This window comes from Ochotona princeps, chromosome 6 (assembly GCF_030435755.1).
Source record: "Ochotona princeps isolate mOchPri1 chromosome 6, mOchPri1.hap1, whole genome shotgun sequence".
Classification (NCBI taxonomy): Eukaryota; Metazoa; Chordata; class Mammalia; order Lagomorpha; family Ochotonidae; genus Ochotona; species Ochotona princeps.
In genome coordinates this window covers 53680873-53703321 of record NC_080837.1, presented here as the reverse complement: position 1 = coordinate 53703321, position 22449 = coordinate 53680873, and the positions used below count along the sequence as shown (strand labels likewise).

Genomic DNA, 22449 nt, shown 5'->3' with positions numbered 1-22449 from the left:
TATGTACTAGGACATCACTACCCAGATTTGGAGGAAATAGTCAAGGAGATTCCAAGTTGAAGTGTGACAAGAATGGCTTTGAGGGAATGGTCTTCTACATTCCCTTAAATAAGGACATTGGAGCAGTCAGACTGAGCAGGAATAGTTTTGGAGACCTTCATGAAGTGGCAGAGAGCTAATGCCTAATCCTATGATCACAGGGACAGAGGAGACCCTAAAGAGCATGTCTTATGCACTGGTTTTCATGTCCATAGTCATTCTGAGTTATTTGAGTGAGGTTAGTCCCACAAAAGATGGGGCCAGAACTGGAATTGGAATTAGTCAACATGACTGGACACAAAAAAACGGTGAAGCAGAGTAGTAAGAAAATCTGGAAAGTGGCAAATTATGGATGAATGAGAAGCACACCTACCAGCAGAGCTTCTTGGGAACTGAATGCACCATCAAAACATAAATTCATATTGGACGAGCACACAGTCATCTTTCACGTTCCCTCAAAAGCTCATAAAACATGTAAACAGCCCACTAGAACTGTCAGATATATTTATAGAAGACATTGTAGTCTAAGATTCTTTTTCTGATAAAATGTATGTTCTTAATTAGCGACTAAATTCTTTTTTTTAACATCATTGTGATTTATTTTTTTTTAACTTTTTTTTATTCATTAATTACATTGTATTATGTGACACAGTTTCATAGGTACTTGGATTCTCCCCACCCCTTCCCAAACCCTCCCACCATGGTGGATTCCTCCACCTTGTTGCATAACCACAGTTCAAGTTCAGTTGAGATTCCCCCATTGCAAGCATATACCAAACATAAAGTCCAGCATCTTATTGTCCAGTCAAGTTCAACGGCTTCTTAGGTATACCCTCTATGGTCTGAAGACAGAGCCAGCAGAGTATCATCCCGATCAATTAAAAGCTCCAACATACCATCAGCAAAAATTTACATCATTATGGAATTAATTGACATAGTAATAAGTAGCCAATATGTTAAAAGTAAATGCGAGTTCTTAACCACCTTCTGTGACCACCTCATTGACATTTCAATTTTAGTTTATACACAACATATAACATACATAACATGTTATACATAACATCATATCATCTTAAATTAAGGCAAACATGTGGTATTCAACCTTTTGGGATTGGCTCATTTCCCTTAGCATTATGGTTTCCAGTTTGGCCCATTTGGCCACAAAGAACTGCATTTTGTTTTTTTTAATAGCTGAGTAGTATTCCATGGAGTAGATGAACCATAACTTTCTTATCCAATCGTCTGCTGATGGGCATTTTGGCGAGGTTGCGGGGAAAAGGGAACCCTACTCCACTGCTGGTGGGGCTGTAGGCTGGTACAGCCTCTATGGAAATCAGTATGGAGAACATTCAAACAACTCAAAATCAACATACCGTATGATCTAGCAATAGCACTCCTAGGAATATATCCAGAACACTTGTTTTATGAGAAACCAACATGCACTCCTATGTTCATAGCAGCACAATCAGTAATTGCAAAAACATGGAAGCGACTAAATTCTTAATCACAATTCAATCAGCCTTTGGAATATTTTTCTTAATTTTTTTCAGTTCTTCTTGAAGAATGTAAAAACAAATTGGTATTTCTTTTTGTACTACTTCCTGGACTAAAACAGTGTACATCATAAAAATAGAACTTAATCCTAAATCTATGCATCATAACACAGATTTTTACATTTTAAGGGAATTACATGGCTTCTAAAATCTGTTACTGCGTTTTTTTTTTATTATGATTCTTCACTTCTTACCTGGTAAACTTTCATCTTTCACACAGTTCGTGAAACATGGAGCAAAATGAACTAGCCTTGGATTTTTCTCCCTCTAAACCATGTTAATGATGTCACTTGAGTTTTATGATAGTTTATTAGCAAACTTGTGCTCCCTCTACTGACCACAAGGAAACGTCAGCAGCAGCAAAAAGATGTTTAATAGGAAATAAATGGAATGACTTTCTGGGGTAAAACGCTTAATTCAACAATTCCACTCTGAATAGAGCAAATGTCTGAGTTCAAACAAATAATATCATTTAAATGTTTTTTCTCAAATTTTAATCTGTTTTAAAGGCTTTTTTATTAGCTGAGATTTACTGTTAAAGGTTTATTATCTTGTAGATCTTAGAAAATACATAAACATCAGCAAAATAACTATGAAAAGCACTGTCTTAATTGTTAATACTCTTGACTATTAAGAAGAAAATCTATTTATCCTGCATATCTGCATTTGGGTCAGAGTTCAGAGTAGTTAAGCATTTAAAACTGATTACTCCAGATGTTAATCAGATTATAATTATACCAATGTGGAACTACTTAACTACGCATTCCAGTCTCCGGGGCACAGATTATATCTAATTCCTATGCCTGATTGAGAACTTCTATGTTGGAATGTAATAAACATGTATAACAGAATCTATTCAGGATTATACCTAGAGGGATAATTCCGCATCTTGCAGTCCTTTGGTACATCATGCAAATCAGTTTAAACTTTATGAAAAAACATCAATTGCATGGTTGTTTTTTTTTTTGTTCAGAGGCAAAGAGAAAAACAGACAGATATATATATATATATATATATACACACACATATATATATATATGGAGAGCTCCAAACTATTGGTTTTATTCCTTAAATACACAAAATGGCTGGAGCTGTACTGAGCCCCCACCAGGAGCCAGAAACCCAATCTAGGTCTCCAGCATGGGCAGCAGAAATCCAGCTACATGAGCCATTACCATTGACTTCCATGTTCCACATTAGCAAGAAGCTAGCTAGAGTCAGGAACTGAAGCCAGCTTTTGGTGTGGGACCCAGTCATTCTGTCATCTTGACCACTAAGCCAATGCTCAGCTTTAACTGCTATTCTTACTGTTCATAGTACTCGGGCCCAATGCAGTAGCCTAATGGCTAAAGTCCTCACCTTGCATGTTCCAGGATCCCATATGGGCACCGTTCTAATCCCAGCTGCTTTACTTCCTATCCAGCTCCCTGATTGTGGCCTGGGAAAGCAATTGAGGATGGCCCAGCACTTGCGTGGGAAACCTGGAAGAGGCTCCTTGATCCTGGCTTTGGTTTGGGTCAGCTGGGGCTATTGTGGCCACCTGGGAGTGAACCAGTGGCTGGAAGATCTTTCTCTCCATCTTTCCTTTTCTCTGTAATTCTTCCTTTTCAATTAAAATAAATAAATCTTCAACCAGTTTCTGTGGCTCATCCAAAATAATGGCAAACATATTTACAATTTTTATTAAATATAAAAAGCAGACTGGTTTTGGTTATCCTTTAGCTCCGCCCTGCCTTTCTTCTCCATCACTCTCAAACTTCCTGAACTACAAATACTATTCAAGGAGTGTCCATTGATGTTAGTATCAGTTTAAGCAACACACGGTTTAAAAGGTAACTTCACTGCAAATGTACTCACACACTGTTTCAACAGGAAATATAAACGATTCCTAAGTGAGTCACTGTTTTTGTACTCTATACTCCTTTCCAACAGAGCACAGAATTTATTATAATCACAACAGGGGGTATGTTTTATTAATTTAAAGAGAAATGATTATTTTGCTCACCTCAGAGATGAATTTTGTTATACCAAATCGTTGTTTACTGAAGAGAATTATCAAATACAATAATTAGCAGAAACCACAGTATTCCAAAGTTACTGCTGAGAGACAGTGCAAGTACCATTCGGTATTTTATTTATTTATTTATTTATTTATTTGAAAGTCAAAGTTAAGGGGGGTGTACAGAAAATGCATCTTCCATTAGATGATCCAAGCCTCAGATATCAGCTGGCCACAACAGCAGGAGCTGGGCCAAGCAAAAACCAGGGGTCTAAAGTCTCAAGTCCCTTTCAGGTTTCTTAAGTGAGTCCCAGGCCTCAAGCACGTGGGCTACCTTCTGCTGCTTTCCCAGGTGCATTAGCATGGTGCTGGACCAGAAGTGGAGCAGCCAGGACACAATCCAGTGTCCATAAGGGATGCTGGCATCACAGGTGGCAAATCTGCCACAATACCAGGCACCAATTTTGAACATTTGAACTTTAAAAGATTCAGGTTCATCAAAACAATCTGGACATATATTTGCTATTTAAGGGTAAACTGGTTAATTAATATAACGGAATCAATAAGTAACAAGTTTGCAGTCACGTATCTTCATAATACTTCAAAGAGTTCAGCAGGGCTTTCCAGGCCCCACTGACTAGGAAAGCACTGGGATGGGTGAGGCCTCCAGAGAGCTCTGTCATGGACACACGTTTCCTCATTCTCGGTCTCTATTTCTCTCATCTGCCCTTCTCATGTCTTCAATAAAGATAAAATTCTTGCTTGTTCAGACTTGAGTCCATCTCTCTGCTTATCAGCAAACACTATGGGGAACTTCCTTGTACACATTAGTCTCTACAACTCATAAAGCTCTTCCACTCTTGTGTGAGCGTCCGACCATACCGAATTCTTAGATGTGATATTTTTTACCTTGGGGAAAGCACTGTATTTAGCTTCCACTTGCAATATCAACATCCCAATGAGTGCTGGTTCAAGTCCCAGCTGCTCCACCTCAGATCAAACTCCCTGATAGTGATCTGGAAAAGTCACAAACAACGGCTCATGCTTGGGCCCCTACATCCACGTGGGAGATCCAAAAGAAGCTCAAGGCTCCTGGTTGTGCATCAGCTCAGCTCTGGCCACTGCAGCCTTTTGGGAAGTGAATCGCTGGATGGAAGATTTTTCTCTGTGTAAAATCTGTCTTTCATTTTAAAATAAATACATACTTTTTAGAAAGATTTATTTTTATTAGGAAGTCAGATGGATTTAAAAGTAATTTTTAATATGGACCTAACTATAAATTGGCCAACACTCTATTCATTCAATTTTAAGATAATCAGAAAATCTAGCTGTCAAAATCATGAGGAAAAATATGCCCAGAACTTCTTAAATGATAAAACTGTATAAACTCCCTTAAAGGTTTACTATCCAAACACAGGCTAGATGAACACCAGGAAGGAATTCAAGGAATTTTGAATCAGATGGATTGGTCTAGACAAGTGATTCTGGAAGGTGAAGTTTTTAAGTTTCTGTTTTTTTTCATGTTATGCTCAGAAGTGTTTTTTTAAAGTATATATTATTAGTATTATTTTGAATGTGGGTGTATGAGAGATAGAAAAAGAAAGAAGGAGTGCTCCCACCCTCTGGTGTATACTCCAAATGACCAGGTCCCACGCACAGGTGTGAAAGACTCCCTTCTCGAGCGATCATTGCTGCATCCCTTGTGGGTAATGAAGAGGATACTCCGAAATGTAATGCAGTGTCTTACACATTAGGAGAAATGTACCCCAATTTCAGGCTATTTTTTGAATTGTTGTTACAACTTCTCTCTATATTAGGTGGAAATCAACTAGTTAAAAAAACATGAACACTGAAGAAGTATTTTTTTTCTTACGTTTAGATCAGAAAAGCATTTGTCAATAGCCATTGGAATTACACTGAATTTTATAAACTTAGTTTCTGGGTCCAGTATAGTAGCCTAGTGGTTAAAGTCCTCACTGTGCACGTGCTGGGGTCCCATATGGGCTCTGGTGCATGTCCCAGTTACTCCATTTCCCTTCCAACTCGCTACTTTTGGCCTGGGAAAGCAGCCAAGGATGGCTCAAAGCCTTGGGACCCTGCATCTGTGTGGGACACCTGCAGGAAGCTTCTGGCTCCTGGCTTTGGATTGGCTCAACCCTGGCTGTTGTGGCCACTTGGAGAGTGAATCAGCAGATGGAATATCTTTCTCTCTATCTCTCCTTCTCTATGTAAATCTGACTTTCCAATACAAATATATAAATCTTAAAAAAAAAAAAAAACCTTAGTTTCTAATTAACAAGGACTGAAATTTCATATTGAAGTCCCAGGAACATCCTAAAGGATAAAACTCTGGAATATGATTTCTAGTCTTTCACAGTTGCTGATGATTTGCATAGCAACAGATTAACTTGCTTTGGAATTATAATTTGACAAATAAAATACCAACATTATCAACATTGCATAAATCTTGCCAAGTATCCATTCACTGTAATTCTGTTCAATGCTCATATGGGAAGACAGTATACCTGGAAGAACTCCAAACGTGACTGTCTCCTTTAATGTTCTACTCTGGGAACTGAAAACATAAATGAAGTTTCATATTCCTGAGTACTAGGAAACGCTACGTGTCTTCAACCTTTTAGGTGCAAGTAAATTTCTAGCTTTACAGTTTGAAGTTATTATGAATTGTAAAATTGTAGAAGAAATCAGCACTGAAATCCCAAAGTAGCCAAATACTTTTCCTTGGATTTCAAATGGCTTTCACAAAGATTAGTATTGGGCCAAGTGTGATAACCTAGTGGCTAAACCCTTGCCTTGCATGATTGGGATCCCATACAGGCACTGGTTCATATCCCAGCTGCTCCACTTCCCACCCAGCTACCTGCTTGTGGCCTGGGAAAGCAATAGAGGATGACCCAAGGCCTTAGGACCCTGCACTGGCGTAAGAAACCCAGAAAAAGCTCTTGATTTATGACTTCATATCAGTTCAATTTTGACTATTTTGGCTCCTTGGGGAGTGAACCAGTGGAGGCAGGATCTTTCTTTAAAGAATTTGCTTATATATTTGAAAATCATTAAGATGAGATAAAAAAACAGCAACTTAAAAAAAAAAAAAACCACAATTTTACTTAGTTTACCTAACTGAAATCACTATGGTTTGCTTTTCCTTTCTCTTTTTCAGTTTGAAACAGAAAACACAAGACAATCAAGGAAATTATTTCAAGTGATAGTCTGTGATCATTCACTTACTTAACATAGCAATAATAAACCTCTGATCTTACAGTTCCAACTAGATTGCAAAAACCACTGTTGAAATTGGCAGTCAAAGAATGTTACCATAAAAGAAATAACTGGCAGAGGCAAGCAAGCTGCTGATGGAGGGAAAAAAGAACAGGGTGGTTATAAGTGAGTAGAGGTTTATCTCAAGAATTTTGATGAATCAATAGGAATTCAGTAATGGTGGCAATATGCCCAACACCTTTCACAAACAATGTCTTTCACTTTAAACAACACTGAAATAGTAAGTGGGTAAGTTATAATTTCTACCCATCTCATTTCAGGTCTCTGGCTTTCCTTCTGTCTAAAGGGCGCAGACAGGATGACTCCTACACAGGAAGAAGGGACATCGCGTCGTTATCATAATGTTAACAGGGCACTGTTACAGCAGCTCTCCTGAGAATATTGACTAGTTGACTACTGCACCAGGCAGAGTAGCTTCTTCTCCAGGACACCAAAAGTGAAAATGGGACCCACACTGGACTACCAGGCTGTGTTCTGTCCTTTCTTAGAAGAAACACTTAGGAAACAAGGAAAGAAATATGGTGCAGCCTCACTCAGCCACTCAGTCTTCATCTAAGAACATCTGCCCCAACTTTCATCCCTGTAGCAATTATTGTTTGCTTAAGTGAAGGAGAACTTATTCCTCTAAGCCCATCTTAACAAACTGTTTCATATACAGAAACACAGTTGCATCATCACTTAGCCATACCATCAAGAGTCTGCTTAAAGTTTGAGGACAACACTATTTTGCCTCATGTTTTACAAATTTCCATTAATTTGTTCTACTGTGGTCTCTGTTGGCTTGCAAACTTTCAGAGGGCAGAAATCTGGCATTTTGCTTTATAAAGCATCTATCTCAAGTCACAAACTCATCATTATAATGCTGACAGGCAGAGTCACAGAGTATCGGGGGTTATTGGTTATTCTGCTTGGCTGTCCTACCCCCACCCCTCAAGCCCTTGCCCAGGTCTGTGTTCTCTCTCTGCCCTGATCAATGTCTAAGGAGTTGACTTTTGTGGACTGCAGCACATCTGCAGGAGATGAGACTGAGGGGAAAAAAGGGACACAGGTCTGCTACCTGCTCTCTGCCTACTGATAGTGGCTGGAGCATCCTTCACACCGCCCCTTTCTCACAGACTCAAGCCATCTCCAAGATTCCTCTAAGAGGTTGTTCCAGTGACTTTGCGGGGTGTGGGACAGTAAATACTCCCTACTGTCATCAGAAGTAGTCACCATCCTGTCTTGGTTTCCTTAATGCTGCTCACACCTCTGTAACTAGTCCCTTGGTTTTCCTGGAAACACTTGTGAAGATGTTACCTGCTTCCTGCAAGATTTCTTGTTAATACAAAATCTTGAGGCAAATTACTAAAGCTTTCTTCACATATTTTAAGTAGAGCATAAACTCTTCACTTAATCCTGAGTTAAAATCAAATAAGACAGTCTTCAAATAGTCTTACTGAAGACATCAGCTCAAGCGAAGGATGAAAGAAAAATAGGTGTTTTAGGCAACACCTATTAGAATTCAAACACTAGAATAATGAATAAATTTTCAAAACTTTAGAGGAAATTATGTTTCCTAAAGAAATATTAATTGACTTTTATAATGGAAAAGAGGTTAACTAATCTAGAATCTCTAGGGCTGTATCAGAGCACATTAAAAACAAAACAAAAAATAACTCATTCCTGGAAACTATCCAGTTCAGTATCTAGCAATACCCACTCAACAAGTCAAGCAAATAAGCAAAAACCTAGCAAACCATATCACTAACAACAACAACCAAAACCCAAACATAATAAAACTAAGCTGGCACTAACAACTCTGTCCTCTATCTTTGGCAAGCTCAATAAGAAGAGAGCAAATTTAAAGGCTAAAACTGGTATTTCTCAGCCTTTATCTTATCTGCTTTCACTCCAGCAATTTATAAGTAGGGTTCCAGTCTTCACTCCTAGTATATAAAATTTGGTAGTCCATTCAAGCTCAAATTTATTTCATTAGTCACTAATAGTGCTGTCAACACATTTATCTGTGTTGTTGCCATACAACACTTTTTAAAAACACAAATAAGTAACTTTTTTTTTCTTTAAAGTTTCTTCTTATAATGAGCTTGTCATCCAGTTCATGGAACAAAATCGAACACATACAAAGAGTTGCTAATTAGCATTCAGAAAGAGGATCTTTCTGCTTGTACCAGTCTGCTTCTATGAATTTCCCCCAAAGAATGTCTCTTTCCAAGTCTAAAGCATTTAATTTTATTCTCAACATGGTCTGAAGAAATGCAGAGTTGATATAAAGCCCCTTTCCAATCTACATTTCACTACCCTCATCCCCCAAAGCTCTTAACATATTTAAGTAGTTTCTAAGAAATGCGATTCACACATGTGGCACTTTTTCCATTCATTGGCTCTTTGGTGTAGACAAATGTTCCATAGGTAAGGACACAGAGTCAGAAGTAGTTAGCACCTTGCTAACATCATAGCAAGTAATCAAAGAATTTTATATAATTCATCACAAAGCTTGCATGTAACCAAACAATAAGTACCCACACAAACGTTAAACAGTAAAACAAAAGGAATACCAAAAGGCATCAGCTCACCACAAGGATATTTTATGTAGCATGGTAAAAAGCACAGCATAAATAAACACTCCAAATGAAAACATTCTACTCTCAGAGAATAAAATAAAATGTATGGTAGGTTTTTTCTTTAATGTTTCTTCTAATTCATATGCAGAGAAACACTTGGGTGAAAACAGTGGGGATGGAAGCGTGTAGCAGAGGAATGAGTTAGCAAGAGGAAGTTAAGGGGAAATGATCCTTTTCACAAACACAGTGAAGACAAGCTCTGTCATTTATTCATTCAATATTAACTGTATTACTTCTTGCCCAAGGTACTCTAAGAGCTACTAGACTGAATAGGAAAAAAAAATTCTTGCATCCAAGCAGCCTAGCTGAGAAGATAATACAGGTGCAACATAGGAAACAGCTTGTTCACTGATTGAACGTTTTTACTGAGTAGCTGCAAGAAGGCGGGGAGTATGGTACACAGAGAAATACAAAGATGAATGAAACAGCTTTGCTTCCCAGGGAGTAACCAGCCTGAGAGAGAAGATAACAATAGCTATGCAGGATTAGAACAAAGAACATCCAAAGTGCTTTAGGAGTGGTTCACATAAAATGCTATGTGCATTCCAGACAGATGATTCCCACTGGGAGGATTGAGGAAGGTGGTAGGGGACAGACATTTCAACTAGATGGCTTTTAAAAGATATACGGGATTTGGGTGCTCGTGGATTTGGGAAGAAAGACATTCTAAACGAGGGTCAAAAACCGTGCAAAGGGAAGAAAGGGTAGCTTTGCACACAGGGTTCTTCTGGGAGTTCTCATGTGTGTGAAGAAGGGGAAATCACATCACAGAGGCCTCAAATGGAAGTCTCTGCTTCTGTGGTTCATGGGATAGAGAATATAAGAATAGGCAGAACAGAATATCGCAACAAAGTTTTAAAATCAATGACAATCAAGGAAAGGAAACTTGGATTCTTAGGGAATGGGTCATTTAGTTAAGCCTCAATGGGCAGACCTGATGCTGAAAAGCTGTCTAGAACCAGTGGATGTCCAATGCTTGACAGCCTTGATTCAGTCAGGCCAGTAATGCTTAGGCTGCTGCTATTCTCTTCAAATCCTGGGAGTATGGCTCAATTTTGGGTTCTTCTGAGATATGAACTGACACTGACCTAAATGATACCAAACCTCAGGAACTAGGCCTATAAACAAAAGCATTTTATCGATTATATACACAAAGTTTCAAACACATGAACCTCTTCAGCCTCTTTGGGGGGGGGGTGGATTTTTATTGCTTGTTATTTTTTTCTACCTATGAAATTCACACATATTTACTGCAGGATATAGAGCTTTTTAAATTATCACTGATTTGAATCTTAACAGAATAACCCACAATGTGAACATACTAGAACTGCTACAATTCTACAGAAAGGCAGAGTGCCTAGAAACCAGCCACACACTCAAGTCTGGTATAAATCAGCTTAAATATAATAATGGTCTTTCAAAGAATCACTTGGGGCTTAGTACTAATGGTAAAGACACTGTTACTATATCACCTCCAGATCCTTCCCTACTCGTGAAAGTCAGCAAATGTGAGAAGCACAAAACAGTCTCTCAGGACTCAAAAAATCACTGAGGATATTAAGCACTCCTACAGATCACTGGTTGGATATTCATCATAGAGAGGTGCACAGGTATAGGCATATTCATGGAAAAATTGTTTTTACTAAAGGCCACCTAGATTAGAAGGAGAGAATTATTTCGACCTACATAGGTATGAATGGACACAGGGACTGGAGCCCAGATAATCAATGAGGCAAGCACTGTTGGCCTTTTGCATTAAGACCACTTGATGTACAGGCAAACAGCATAAGCTTTAAACTCAGTCAGGACCAATATGAACCTTGGCTATGCCCTACTGTAACTGTGTGATCTTGAGAAAAGTATCCCATCTTTCTGAGATTTAAGGAAAAATGGACAACGCTTGTGAGAATGAAATGTAAAAGTGATTTATGGAAGATTGTCACTGAATGAAAGTTTAGTGTTAACAGATGCCCACCACAGTACCACTTCATATAGAAAACCAACATCCTTTAAAAGACTTAGGACTTTTTATTATTTTAATTTTAAAAACATACATGTTCAATATAGAAAATTAAGAAAATACTAATAAATAGCCCTTTTAATTATAATGTCCAGCAATTACTAAGTTTGTGAATCTTCAAAAGCATATTCAATAACTGACTTTATTTTTATAAAATTTTTGTTATTTGTTAGTATTTGGAAGGAGGGATACAAAGAGAAATCATTTCTATCCACTGTTCACTTTCTGAGTGCCTCAAATAGCTGAGGCTGAGCCAAGATGAAGCAAGGGGTCCTAAAGTCAACCTGGGTCTCTCTTACAGCACCAAGGATCCAACCCCTGAGCACATCACTGTGGCATTTCAGAGCGTGTACAGCAGGAAGCTAGAATTCAAGACAGATCTGGGTCCTGAACCCAGGTACTAAATTATAACATATGGGTATCCCAAGTAGCGCATTGACCATCACATCAAATTCCTCTCCTTTCTCCTCCCCCACCCCTTTTCTAAGGTTTACTTATTTTTACTTGAAAGTCAGAGTTAATAGAGAAATAGAAATAGAGATAGAGATAGATCTTCCATTTACTGGTCTGCTCCCCAACAGCCTTAAGGGCCAGAGCTGGGCCAGTTTGAAGCTGGGAACCAGGAGCTTCCACCAGGCTTCTCAAGTGCATTCAGGGATATAAGGTCTTGGGCCATCCTCTGCTGCCTTCTCAGGCCATTGGCATGGAGCCAGATTAGAATTATAGCAGATGGGACTCAAACCAGTGCCCACAAGGGACTCAATTGCTGCAGGCAAAGGACCAGCTTGCTACAGTATCACAGTTGGTCCCTCCCTCTTAAAAAATATGGATTGGGTTTGGGAAATGAAAAGTATGTTAATTTTTTATTGTGGAATTATAAATGGCTCACAATTTCATTTTCAGTTTTCTACCTTGTGTGCTAAGAAAAAATAAGGAAAATAGGTATGATGCTATCGTGAATGCTTGACAATATGCCATTTATTCCTTAAGTCTCACCTCCATGAAGTGTTTTCCATTCCCCCCAAGCTAACAGAGTCCTCTGACTCTCAACCCTCCTATCATCACGTTGTTTAGCTCTCTTATGTGGCACACCTCATGCTCCAGGCTTCAGCTACCCATACTTTACAGCTGTATATTTTATTCCTTTTTATTAGCTACTGTTTCCTGCATTCCACCTTGTTCTACCTTTTATAAGTAGATTTTATGATGAGAACATTGTAAACCTAGAATCACACATAAAATTAGAATTTCAGTATAACTTATGTAAATACATTATTTCTCAAAAAAAATGGAGTTGAGGAATGAGTATAGTATAAAGGCTGACATACTTATTCTTGTATAATCTACAGTATTTAGCATTTGTAGCTTGAAGCAGTAGATGAAAAATAATTCTGTCTTTCCCTCTTTGTAACTCTGACCTTCAAATAAATAAATATTTTAAAATACATGCATATCAATATTATGGAGGCTATACTGCTATTCCCAAATAATATGTATAATTATTAAAATATCATACTTCTAGACTCTTTTGCAATTAAATATTGATGAAATAACTTGATAAGCAGAAATAAATAATTTGTATAAACATTTAAATATGCCATTTTTAAAAAGATTTATTTATTTTTATTACAAAGTCGGATATACAGAGAGGAGGAGAGATAGAGAGGAAGATCTTCCGTACGATGATTGACTACCCAAGTCAGCGCAACAGCTGGTATTACGCCAATCCAAAGGAAGGAACCTGGAACCTCTTCCAGGTCTCCCACGCGGGTGCAGGGTCCCAAGGCTTTGGGTCGTTCTCGACTGCTTTCCCAGGCCACAAGCAGGGAGCTGGATGGGAAGTGGAGCTGCCGGGATCAGAAGTGGCGTGCATATGGGATCCCGGGGCATTCAACATGAGGACTTTAGCCACTAGGCCACACTGCCGGGCCCAAATATGCCATTTTTTCCCCAGCACCAGGTGATGGATCAAGTGCCCAGCTGCTTGGCATCATGTGGGAGACCCAGAAAATTTCAGGCTCCTGGCTTCTCCCCTGGCTTCACCCTGGTGTGAAGAGTATTTGAGGACTGAACCAGCTGATGGAAGATCTCTGTCTGACTCTAACTGCCTTCCAAATAAATACAAATATATTCATTTTTGGTACAAAAAAATAGAAATCCATGCATAATTTTCTGTAGTATGTATGGTCTATGAACTTTTTGAAGACCTTTCCTATATGAAGAAGATTTAAGCTATTTCTCCAGTAGCACCTAGGAAAATCCTTATAACCAGATTCAATGTACATAGTAACTACTAAAGTTTAGAGTCCACATCATAAAAGTTCCTTACCTGCTACCATAATAAAATATCATATTTTGATGAAAGCTGTTCTGTTTTAATTGCTCGGGTGGTATTTTTTTTCAGTTGACTGTAATATTAAATAATTAGCAGCATAAAAAATTCTTCCTTAGTTGTATTGAACCAAAAAGTCAATTTTCCTAATATTTAGCCTTATTCAATATTCATTCAATATTTACTGAGTGCCTGCTTTGAAGCAGTGCTGTAAGTGCTGGATAGCAGTGAATCAGCCGCCTTCTCCCTGACAGTTGCTGCTTCTCTGGAACACAAGTTTACATCAACACCCTCTTACAGTGTCTTAATGCTTTTGTAAATACACTCATGCTGGCAATATTTTGAAAAATTCAAAGCATGCTGCTGACCTCCATGAAAAATTTATAAATGATTCTTTTTTAAGACATAAAAAGTGTTGGGCTCGGCAGCGTGGCCTAGTGGCTAAGGTCCTCGCCTTATTCCCATATGGCCGCTGGTTCTAATCCCGGCAGCTCCACTTCCTCTCTATCTCTCCTCCTCTCAGTATATCTGACTTTGTAATTAAAAAAAAAAAAAGACATAAAAAATGTTCTGCATAGCAATATCAATGTATCAAAGTAGAAACTGCTTTAAACTTTTAAAGATTTACCTGAAATGGGAATATTCTGTGAGACTGATAACTGCACATCTCCAGTTCCTGGTGGCATATCAACAACCAAATAGTCCAGTTGACCCCAATCTACCTAAAAATCAAGACGACAAAAATAACATCATTATTCAATAATTTCAGTGAAGAGTGGCATATACAAAACTAGTGCATCAATGCCAAACCTTAACTAACAGCCATTATTTAAGCCATCAGGTGGTGCCAGGCCCTGTGCTGAGGGCTCAGGATAGACACAGGAGTTAATGACAATCACTGCTCGGAGTGGACTTTTTCTGAGTTAGAACCTTAAGTTCCCAGTGTGCCTGTCGCACACACTCACATTATGGGCAAACCCATTTCACAACGGGCTTCTATTTAGGGTCAACCACTGTCTTGACTGGGTCTAGCCAACACTTTGACTAAGCTTTTTTTTTCTTTTTCTGAAAATTCTTTAGTCCGTTGCGCTTTTTGGAGATAGTATTTCCTGTAATATAATTTTTAAAATCTTAATTTCTTTTATAATGAAACATTAGAACAAAATTAGCACTAAGAAAATTTAAATACAACTAGCCCCATTAACATTTTGTCTATTTGCAGGTGTTTTGTTTTTTGCTTTTAAAGATTTATTTATTTATTCATTCATTCATTCATTCATTACGAAGAGTTACAGAGAGAGGAAGGAGCAGGGAAACCTTCCATCTGCTGGTTCACTTCCCTAATGGTTGCAGCGGCTAGGGCTGGTCCAGGCCAGCTATCTCAGGAAGCACTTTGGCTCACTGACATCAAAATTGTTTTCTTCTAAAAAAAGTGAAACTGAGTATATCATTTCATGTTCTACTTCTTAAAGATCTAATAATGTGTAATGTACATTTTCCATGTAATCATAACTTGATAAAGTTTAGATGAAGGGTTGGTGTTTTTTGTTTTTGATAAGTCACATCTTGCTTGCAATGCTGGCATCTCATGTGGGCATCATTTAAGTCCCCATCCATCTTCCTGCTAATGTACTCAGGGAAGCAAATGGCAATCCAAGTTGTTTGGACCCTGCCATCCACATGGGAGACTAGGATGTAATTCCTGAGTCCTGGCTTTGGCCTGGCCCAGCTTTTGCTGTTGCAGCCATTTGGAAAGTAAGCCTGCAAATGGAAGATTCTTGCTCTCTCCATCTTTCCCTCTCCAAAAAAGATACTTTTTATTTCATATCCTCTGCTCTGAAATTCATCACACAGGCAGAGTGACAAATTTCAAGCCTTTCAGAAAACATGAAAAGACTGGTTCTAATAATTTCTCTCTGTTGTTCCTTGGCATTTAGTAACATTGATCATGTTGCTTCCAATTTCTTGTTTCTTGAAAGAGAACTGCTATTAGGGTTCCAAGAAACCGAAAGAAAAAAATTCACGGTGAAGACAGTTCATTACAGTTCTTATTGAATTTAAAGTAACTGGAAACAAAGAACCTGGACCAGTACTTTCAGCACACACAGCATGCTTTCCAGAAATGCCAACTAGAACTAAAACCATATTCAATACCTGAGTTTCGGGATTTTTTTCCTTTTTTTTCCTTATTTATTTGAAAGTGAATAAAGGAAAAAAGGAGAAACACAGAGAAATCTTTAAGCTGCTGTTTCATTCCCCAAATGGTTACAAAGGCTGGAGCTGGGTCAGGCAGAAATCAGGAGCCTGGAACTCTATCAGGGTCTCCCACCTGGTGAGGTGGCTGGGCCAGGCACTTAGGCAATCTTTTGCTGCCTTTGTAGGTGCAGTATTAGCAGGTGACTGGAACAGAGATGGAGCAGGAGGAACTAAAGCTGGAATTCATGTGGGCTGTTAGTGTCACTTGTGACCGTTTAACCTGTTGTGCTACAAAGCAAGCCCCCTGAATTCCAGTTTAAGAGCATTCACTAAATGCTGACATTGAAATATACTGGCTGCACAGAAGTTTCAGTCATCTTGCAAAAGATCCATCAGAAGCATTGTTCTTAAAGTGGTTTGGGGATTCCAGAGACTCTATTTAGTATTTGTTTACTCTGTGTTTCAGAGTGTAAGAAACACGCACTGGCGGGCCCAGCACAATAGCTTAGTGGCTAAAGTCCTCACTTTTCATGCACCAGGATCCCATATGGGCACCAGTTCAAATCCCGGCAGCTCTGCTTCCCATCCAGCTCCCTGCTTGTGTCCTAGAAAGTAGTCAAGGATGGTCTAAAGCCTTGGGTCCCTCCACCCACGTGGGAGACCCGGAGGAAGTTTTTGGCTCCTGGCTTCAGATAGGTGCAGCTCTGGCCATTGCAGCGGACTTCCTCTCTTTCTCTCCTCCTCTCTGTACATCTAAAAAGAAATACACACTGGCAAGACACCCAGAAGAGGCAGATGTGGCACAGTGGGTTACGCCATAGGCAGAAACACCCATAAGCCAGCCTGGAGTGCAAATTGGAGTTCCAGTACTTCCATTTACCACCCACCTTTCTGCTAATACTTTCTAAAAGGCAGAAGGATGATGGCTCAAGACTTTGGGTCCCTGCCATCCATGTAGGAGTCTTGGATGGGGTTCTGGGCCTTTGATATGGCCTGGCCCAAGTCCAGTTGTTGTGGGCATTTGGAGAGTGAACCAGAGATGTGTAATCTCTTGTTGTTTGTCTTCTTCTCTCTGTTGGTTTGCCTTTCAAGTTGATGAAAGGAAAAAGCAAACTTAAAAAAAAAAAAAAAAACCACCCAGCAATCTCATTTAGTAAAAGCCTGTGTCAGATTCAGATTTTGTGTGGTCTGAAGCATACACAAGTTGAGTGGTCCTCTCTGAGAAGAATATAAAATTATGAATGCAAAACTAGGTACTAACACAGATGGTGCTCCTCAACTAACTACAGGGATGATGTTTTGGTAAGCCCATTGTGACTTTAAAATACTGTTAATGAGAAATGCATTTCCTGCATCTAACTGTGAGAGCTTCACAGCTTAGCACAGTTGTTCACGCATGTGCCGGAAGGAAAGGCCGCCAGAAAGCTGCAGATCCACGTTGCTGTTCAGAATATGAGGACAGCACTGCACACACTGTGTGCTAGCAAAGACCCACTTCCAAAATTCAGGGTACAGTTTCTGTCGAAGATACTGCTTACCTTCCAAAAGTTGGTTTGTTAAGACCAACTACCATAAATTGGGATCAGTTTTATTTATGTAAAATATGAAGAAAAAAAAAAGAAACCATAAAAGGCTGGAGACATTGGAATTCAAGTTCCATTTTTAGAAATCACTTGAATGAAAGAACAGCTTACACAGAAACATTTCCCCACTGCAGCCTGCCTTCTTTTCCCTACCTACACAGAACATGTTACAATTTCTACAGTCATCCAGGTCCCATGAAAATGGGGAACCTTCAGCTGAAGCTTTGTGTACTTCAGGGTAACCTCACTTTTCAGTAAATCCCTTTCTGCTCTCTCTCAAGCTACAAACTCAAACACCCAAGGAAGTCAGGCCAGAACAGGCCAGAGTGTAAGCTTTTAAGCTAGTCTGAGGATGGCCTATGGACAGAAGCGGCACTGCAGAAGGGAACTTAGCGATGTAGTGGCAGTCACCTAAGTCCATCAGATTGGAAGAGGAATATGTAAGCAAGGATAATAGGAGAACCAACACAGCCAGACCTTCTCCCTTCTGTCCAACTGCAACACACTAGGGCAACTATAGTTACCAGCAACACATTGCACACACATTTCAAAATAGCTAAAAAAGAAGATGTTAAATGTTCTCAATACAAGGAAATGATAAATGTTTAAGGTAATGGATATCCTAATCATTCTGCTTTGATCATAATGCAAGATGCACACATACTGAAATACCAGATTGTCTCCCATAAATCTGTATGATTATGTGACAATCAAAAATAAAACAACACACACACCCCTCAGCCAGAACCGGGGTATCTGCAATGACATGAAGTACAGGTTAAGAGCAGTGCTTTAAACCACAGTCTGCTCAGCTAGATGCCTCTTTACATGACAACACATGACCTTTAGTTTTCTGTAAAGTGTAGCTAAAGAAATCAAGCAGTTTTAGATTCAAATGCAATGCTGTCACAGAGCTTTTGTCCAAAGCCATTTGATAATGGTTGATTTTTCATTTGTTTTTGTGATATTGTAAAAAATATTTTTGGTATTTGTCCCCATTTCTAGACAGAAAATCCTAAAACCTTTGGGATCTAAGGAGTGATAAGCATGTCTTTTGTATGCTAATGAACTGCTGGTGGCTGGGGACGTCTAGAGAGCCTCAGGATGGGGACTGGGTTGCCAGGGGAACCAAGTCCTTGATTAGAAGGTAGGAACTTTCAGTCCTATCCCCCAACCTCTGGGGAGGAGAAAAAGGGCTGGAGGTTGAGTTGATAAATCTGCAGCCAGTGATGTCATCAATCATGCCTACATAAAGCAGCTTCCACAAAAAGCCACAAGGACAGAGTTCCGGGGCTTTCTTGAAAGCTTCCTGCCGCAGAGCTTCCTGCCGGGCAGCCCGCTGAGATGGAAAGGCTAGAAGCTCCCTGCCCCTTCTCCCATAACGTGGTCCCAGACATCTCTTCCATCTGGCAGGTCATTTGTGTCCTTTGTAATATCCTTCATAACAAATGGGTAAATGTGTTTCCTTGAGTTCTGTGAGAAGCCCCGGCAAATTAATCAAACTCAAGGCAGGGGTCCTGGAAACCTGGAGGTTATATAGCCAGACTGTCCAGAGCACAGGCCACAACTTAACACTTGCAACTAGCATCTGAAGAGAGGGCGGTTCTGGGACAAGGCCCTTTACCCATGGGCTGTGACACTTTCACAAGACACTTGCAGCAGCAGCTTCAGAACGAACTGAATTAGAAGGTAGCCAGCAAGTGCTTGCTGAAGCGGTTAATGCTGGGGGGTGCAGGGAACGTCCATCACATCTATATCAGAAGTACAGATTGGGAATAGGGACTCTGAGAAACTGACTCTGGTATTTCCAACACTTGACAGTTAAAGCATCAAGAAAAATTAAAACTCAGTTACACTATTTTTTTTCTTTTTTATATACCTCATCAAGGAAAAGAATCCAAAATAGCAATTTTAAGCTACCAATACTTTGTATTTTATATTCCCCAAACAATATTTTATATTCAAGGCAATGTCCAACAGTCACAGTAACTCAAAGACTGAAATAAATACAAGTTCCTCTTTTCAGAGAAATGATTTGGAAACAAAAACTTCATATTTTTCAGGGTATCAACTAAGAAGAATACGGTACTACAGACAGGGGGAAAATGGGTCACCTTCCAGAGACACTTCTATTAAGAAACAGACCAAAACAGTAGCAATCAGACTTTGTTCCAAAAGATGCTGGGAATACAAATGCGAAAAGGCTGCGCTGTAAATGAGGAATAGAAAGAGCCCATGAATGCAAAGCCAACAGTTCCATTTTTGGCTTCTCAGCTGGTTTAGCTGTTTAGCACCATCCATTAGCCTCCATGACAGCAATTTCCATCATCAGCATTACACAGCCCAAGTACAAGGACCACAGGGTTAATATATTTTATACAAAGCTAAGGTAAAGTATTCTGCTAACTAGGGCAGTGTGAATCAGGTGAAAATAGTATCAGCAGGGGAAGGTACTGAGTCAGGTAAAATAAGGCAGGTAAATCACTCTAAGAGAAACATGGCCTCATAGAGCCAAAGCAGTGATTAAAAAAAAAAAAAAAGAATTAAAATCTCATTGGGCAAAGAAAAAGTGCAACCACAGAACAAGCTGAGAAACCATGAGGCTGTGGGGTGTGTCTGGCCTAATGCAGTCAGCGGTTGGTTAGGACATCTGCATCCTATATTGGAATATCTGGGTTTAGCTACCAGCTACAGTCTGCAGCTTGGAGCCAATGCTAATTCTGGGGATGCAGCAATGGTGGCTGAAGGAATTGGTCCCTGTTTCACCCAGTAGGGAGACCCAGACTAAGTTCCTGGCTCCCAGTTTGGTTTAGCCCAGTTGCAGCTGTTGCAGGATTCTGCCGAGTGAAACAGGAGATGGAAAAACTCTCTCTCACTTAAATACATAAGTAAAAAAATATTTTTTTATTTTTTTTATTTTTTAAATTTCCACTGGGAAGGCAGATTTACAGAAAGGAGAGACAAAGATCTTTCATTTGCTGCTTCACTCTCCAAACAGCCACAAGCTGATTTGAAGTCAGGAGCCAGTAGCTTCCCCCGGGTCTCCCACTCCAGTACAGGGTCCCAAGGTCTCGGGCCATCCTCCACTGCTTTCCCAGCCCTCAAGCAGGAGCTGTATCAGAAATGGTGCAGCCAGGACATGAATTGGCATGCATACACGATGTTGATGATTGTAGCTGCAGGATTAGCTAGTAGAGCCATCGTGCTGGCTCCATAAGTATAAAATTATAAATGAAATAAAAAGTGGCCTGTGCATACAAATTTAGGTGGCAAGTGGAAAAAGGATTTATTAGAATATATATACATATATATATTCTAATATACATTTTAAGTATTTCAGAAATAGAGAGCTCTTACCTCTTGGTTCACTGCCCAAATGTCTGAAATAGCCAGGCTGGAGCTTAAGTTGGGAGTTAAGAATACTATCTAGATCTCCCAAACAGTGATGAAAACCCAATTGTTTAAGCCATCAGCTCTGCTACTCAAGGTATGCATTGGAAGGAAGCCAGTATTGGGAAATAAACCCAGGTATTCTGAAGTGGAATGTGGGCATCCTATCAGGGCTGCTGCTTAAAGGAGGTTGTCATGAGCCAGACATTGCCTCTGTCTAATAAATGTGTTATAATTCCTACTCCCAGAAGATTCATGATTAGTGGATTAGTTTCCTTGTGCCTAATTCTGGCCATCTAACTGTTACTACTTCTATTCTATAACCAATTTTGTCATTAGTCCCTAATTTTCTGATTCTCCAACCTCAGTTAAGCATAGTGGTATCCTAACAGGAAACCAGAATAGTATTCATTATTTACTGATCACAAAGCATGAAATCATGCTATGACTAGTGCAATGAGGTAGATGTGGACTCACTCAAATGCTTGGTGTGCTTGCTGCATGCTGGACAGTATATTGAGGGAGAGAGGTGACAGAACCTTTACTAGGGCCTCCCACCTCAAGTAATTAGGTCATGGAGGCACCCACTCTTGGACAGGGTTAACACTGCATTCAGAGTGAGTTATTCCTATCAAATTCCAAGGTGTAATGAGGCTTTTTAACTCTAAGAATTCTGAAGTAGTTATTTTGATACACAACCATCTCTTCGACTTCAATGTATGCTCCTCAACAAAAGAGAATATTTAAGTGCATTTAGGGACTTTCCATACCAGTCCCCTGAATTATGTCTTATCAATATTTAAACAACATCCGCTAAATGAATCTATGATTCAAATTGCTTTTTGCATTTTACTAAACAACTAAAATGAAAATTTCAGCCATGTGAGGTGCTTTTACATATAATACAAATGTAAAATGGAACATTAAGTGCTTTTCTTTAAATGTGAATCACAGCCATTGCTCTGCTCAGTGGTTTGTTCATAAAAACATGCAATATTTTATTTTGGTTGTAAGAAGAAAATTGCTATAAATTAAAAATTAAATATAAATTCCACAGTAAGAACTTGAATAACAAAGATTTCTGCTTTAGTTGATGGCCTACTAGTAGACAGAAAATCTTTTTTTTTAATTTTATTAATTATTTTGCATTATGTGACAGTTTCATAGGCTCTGGGAATCCCCCCACCCCTTCCCACGCCCCTCCCCCCTGGAGGATTCCTCCACCTTGTTGCAGTATTATAGTTCAAATTCAATCAAGATTCTTTCTTTGCAAACATATACCAAGATGCAACATAATCTTACAAATCAGTTTTGAAACTCTACTGAAAAGAGTTGATCCAATTATATAACATGAGAACATATCACTCCCTAAACCTTCTGCCCCCTCCCCAAATGACGAAGTTCTCTATGCCATTC

At 39.3% G+C, this 22449-nt stretch overlaps 1 protein-coding gene across 5 annotated transcripts in view; it reads right to left on the bottom strand.

Annotated features, from left to right (window-relative positions):
* NUBPL (NUBP iron-sulfur cluster assembly factor, mitochondrial) overlaps positions 1 to 22449 on the bottom strand; it is a 267564-nt gene that overhangs the window by 106151 nt on the left and 138964 nt on the right. For all 5 annotated transcript variants that reach the window (XR_009245635.1, XR_009245636.1, XR_009245637.1 and 2 more), the window contains one exon: positions 14493 to 14586. Coding sequence is in view for 2 of the 5 variants with exons in the window: in XM_058666313.1 (XP_058522296.1) it covers positions 14493 to 14586 (94 nt within the window). In the remaining 3 variants the exon portion in view is untranslated. The remainder of the gene's footprint in view (positions 1 to 14492; positions 14587 to 22449) is intronic.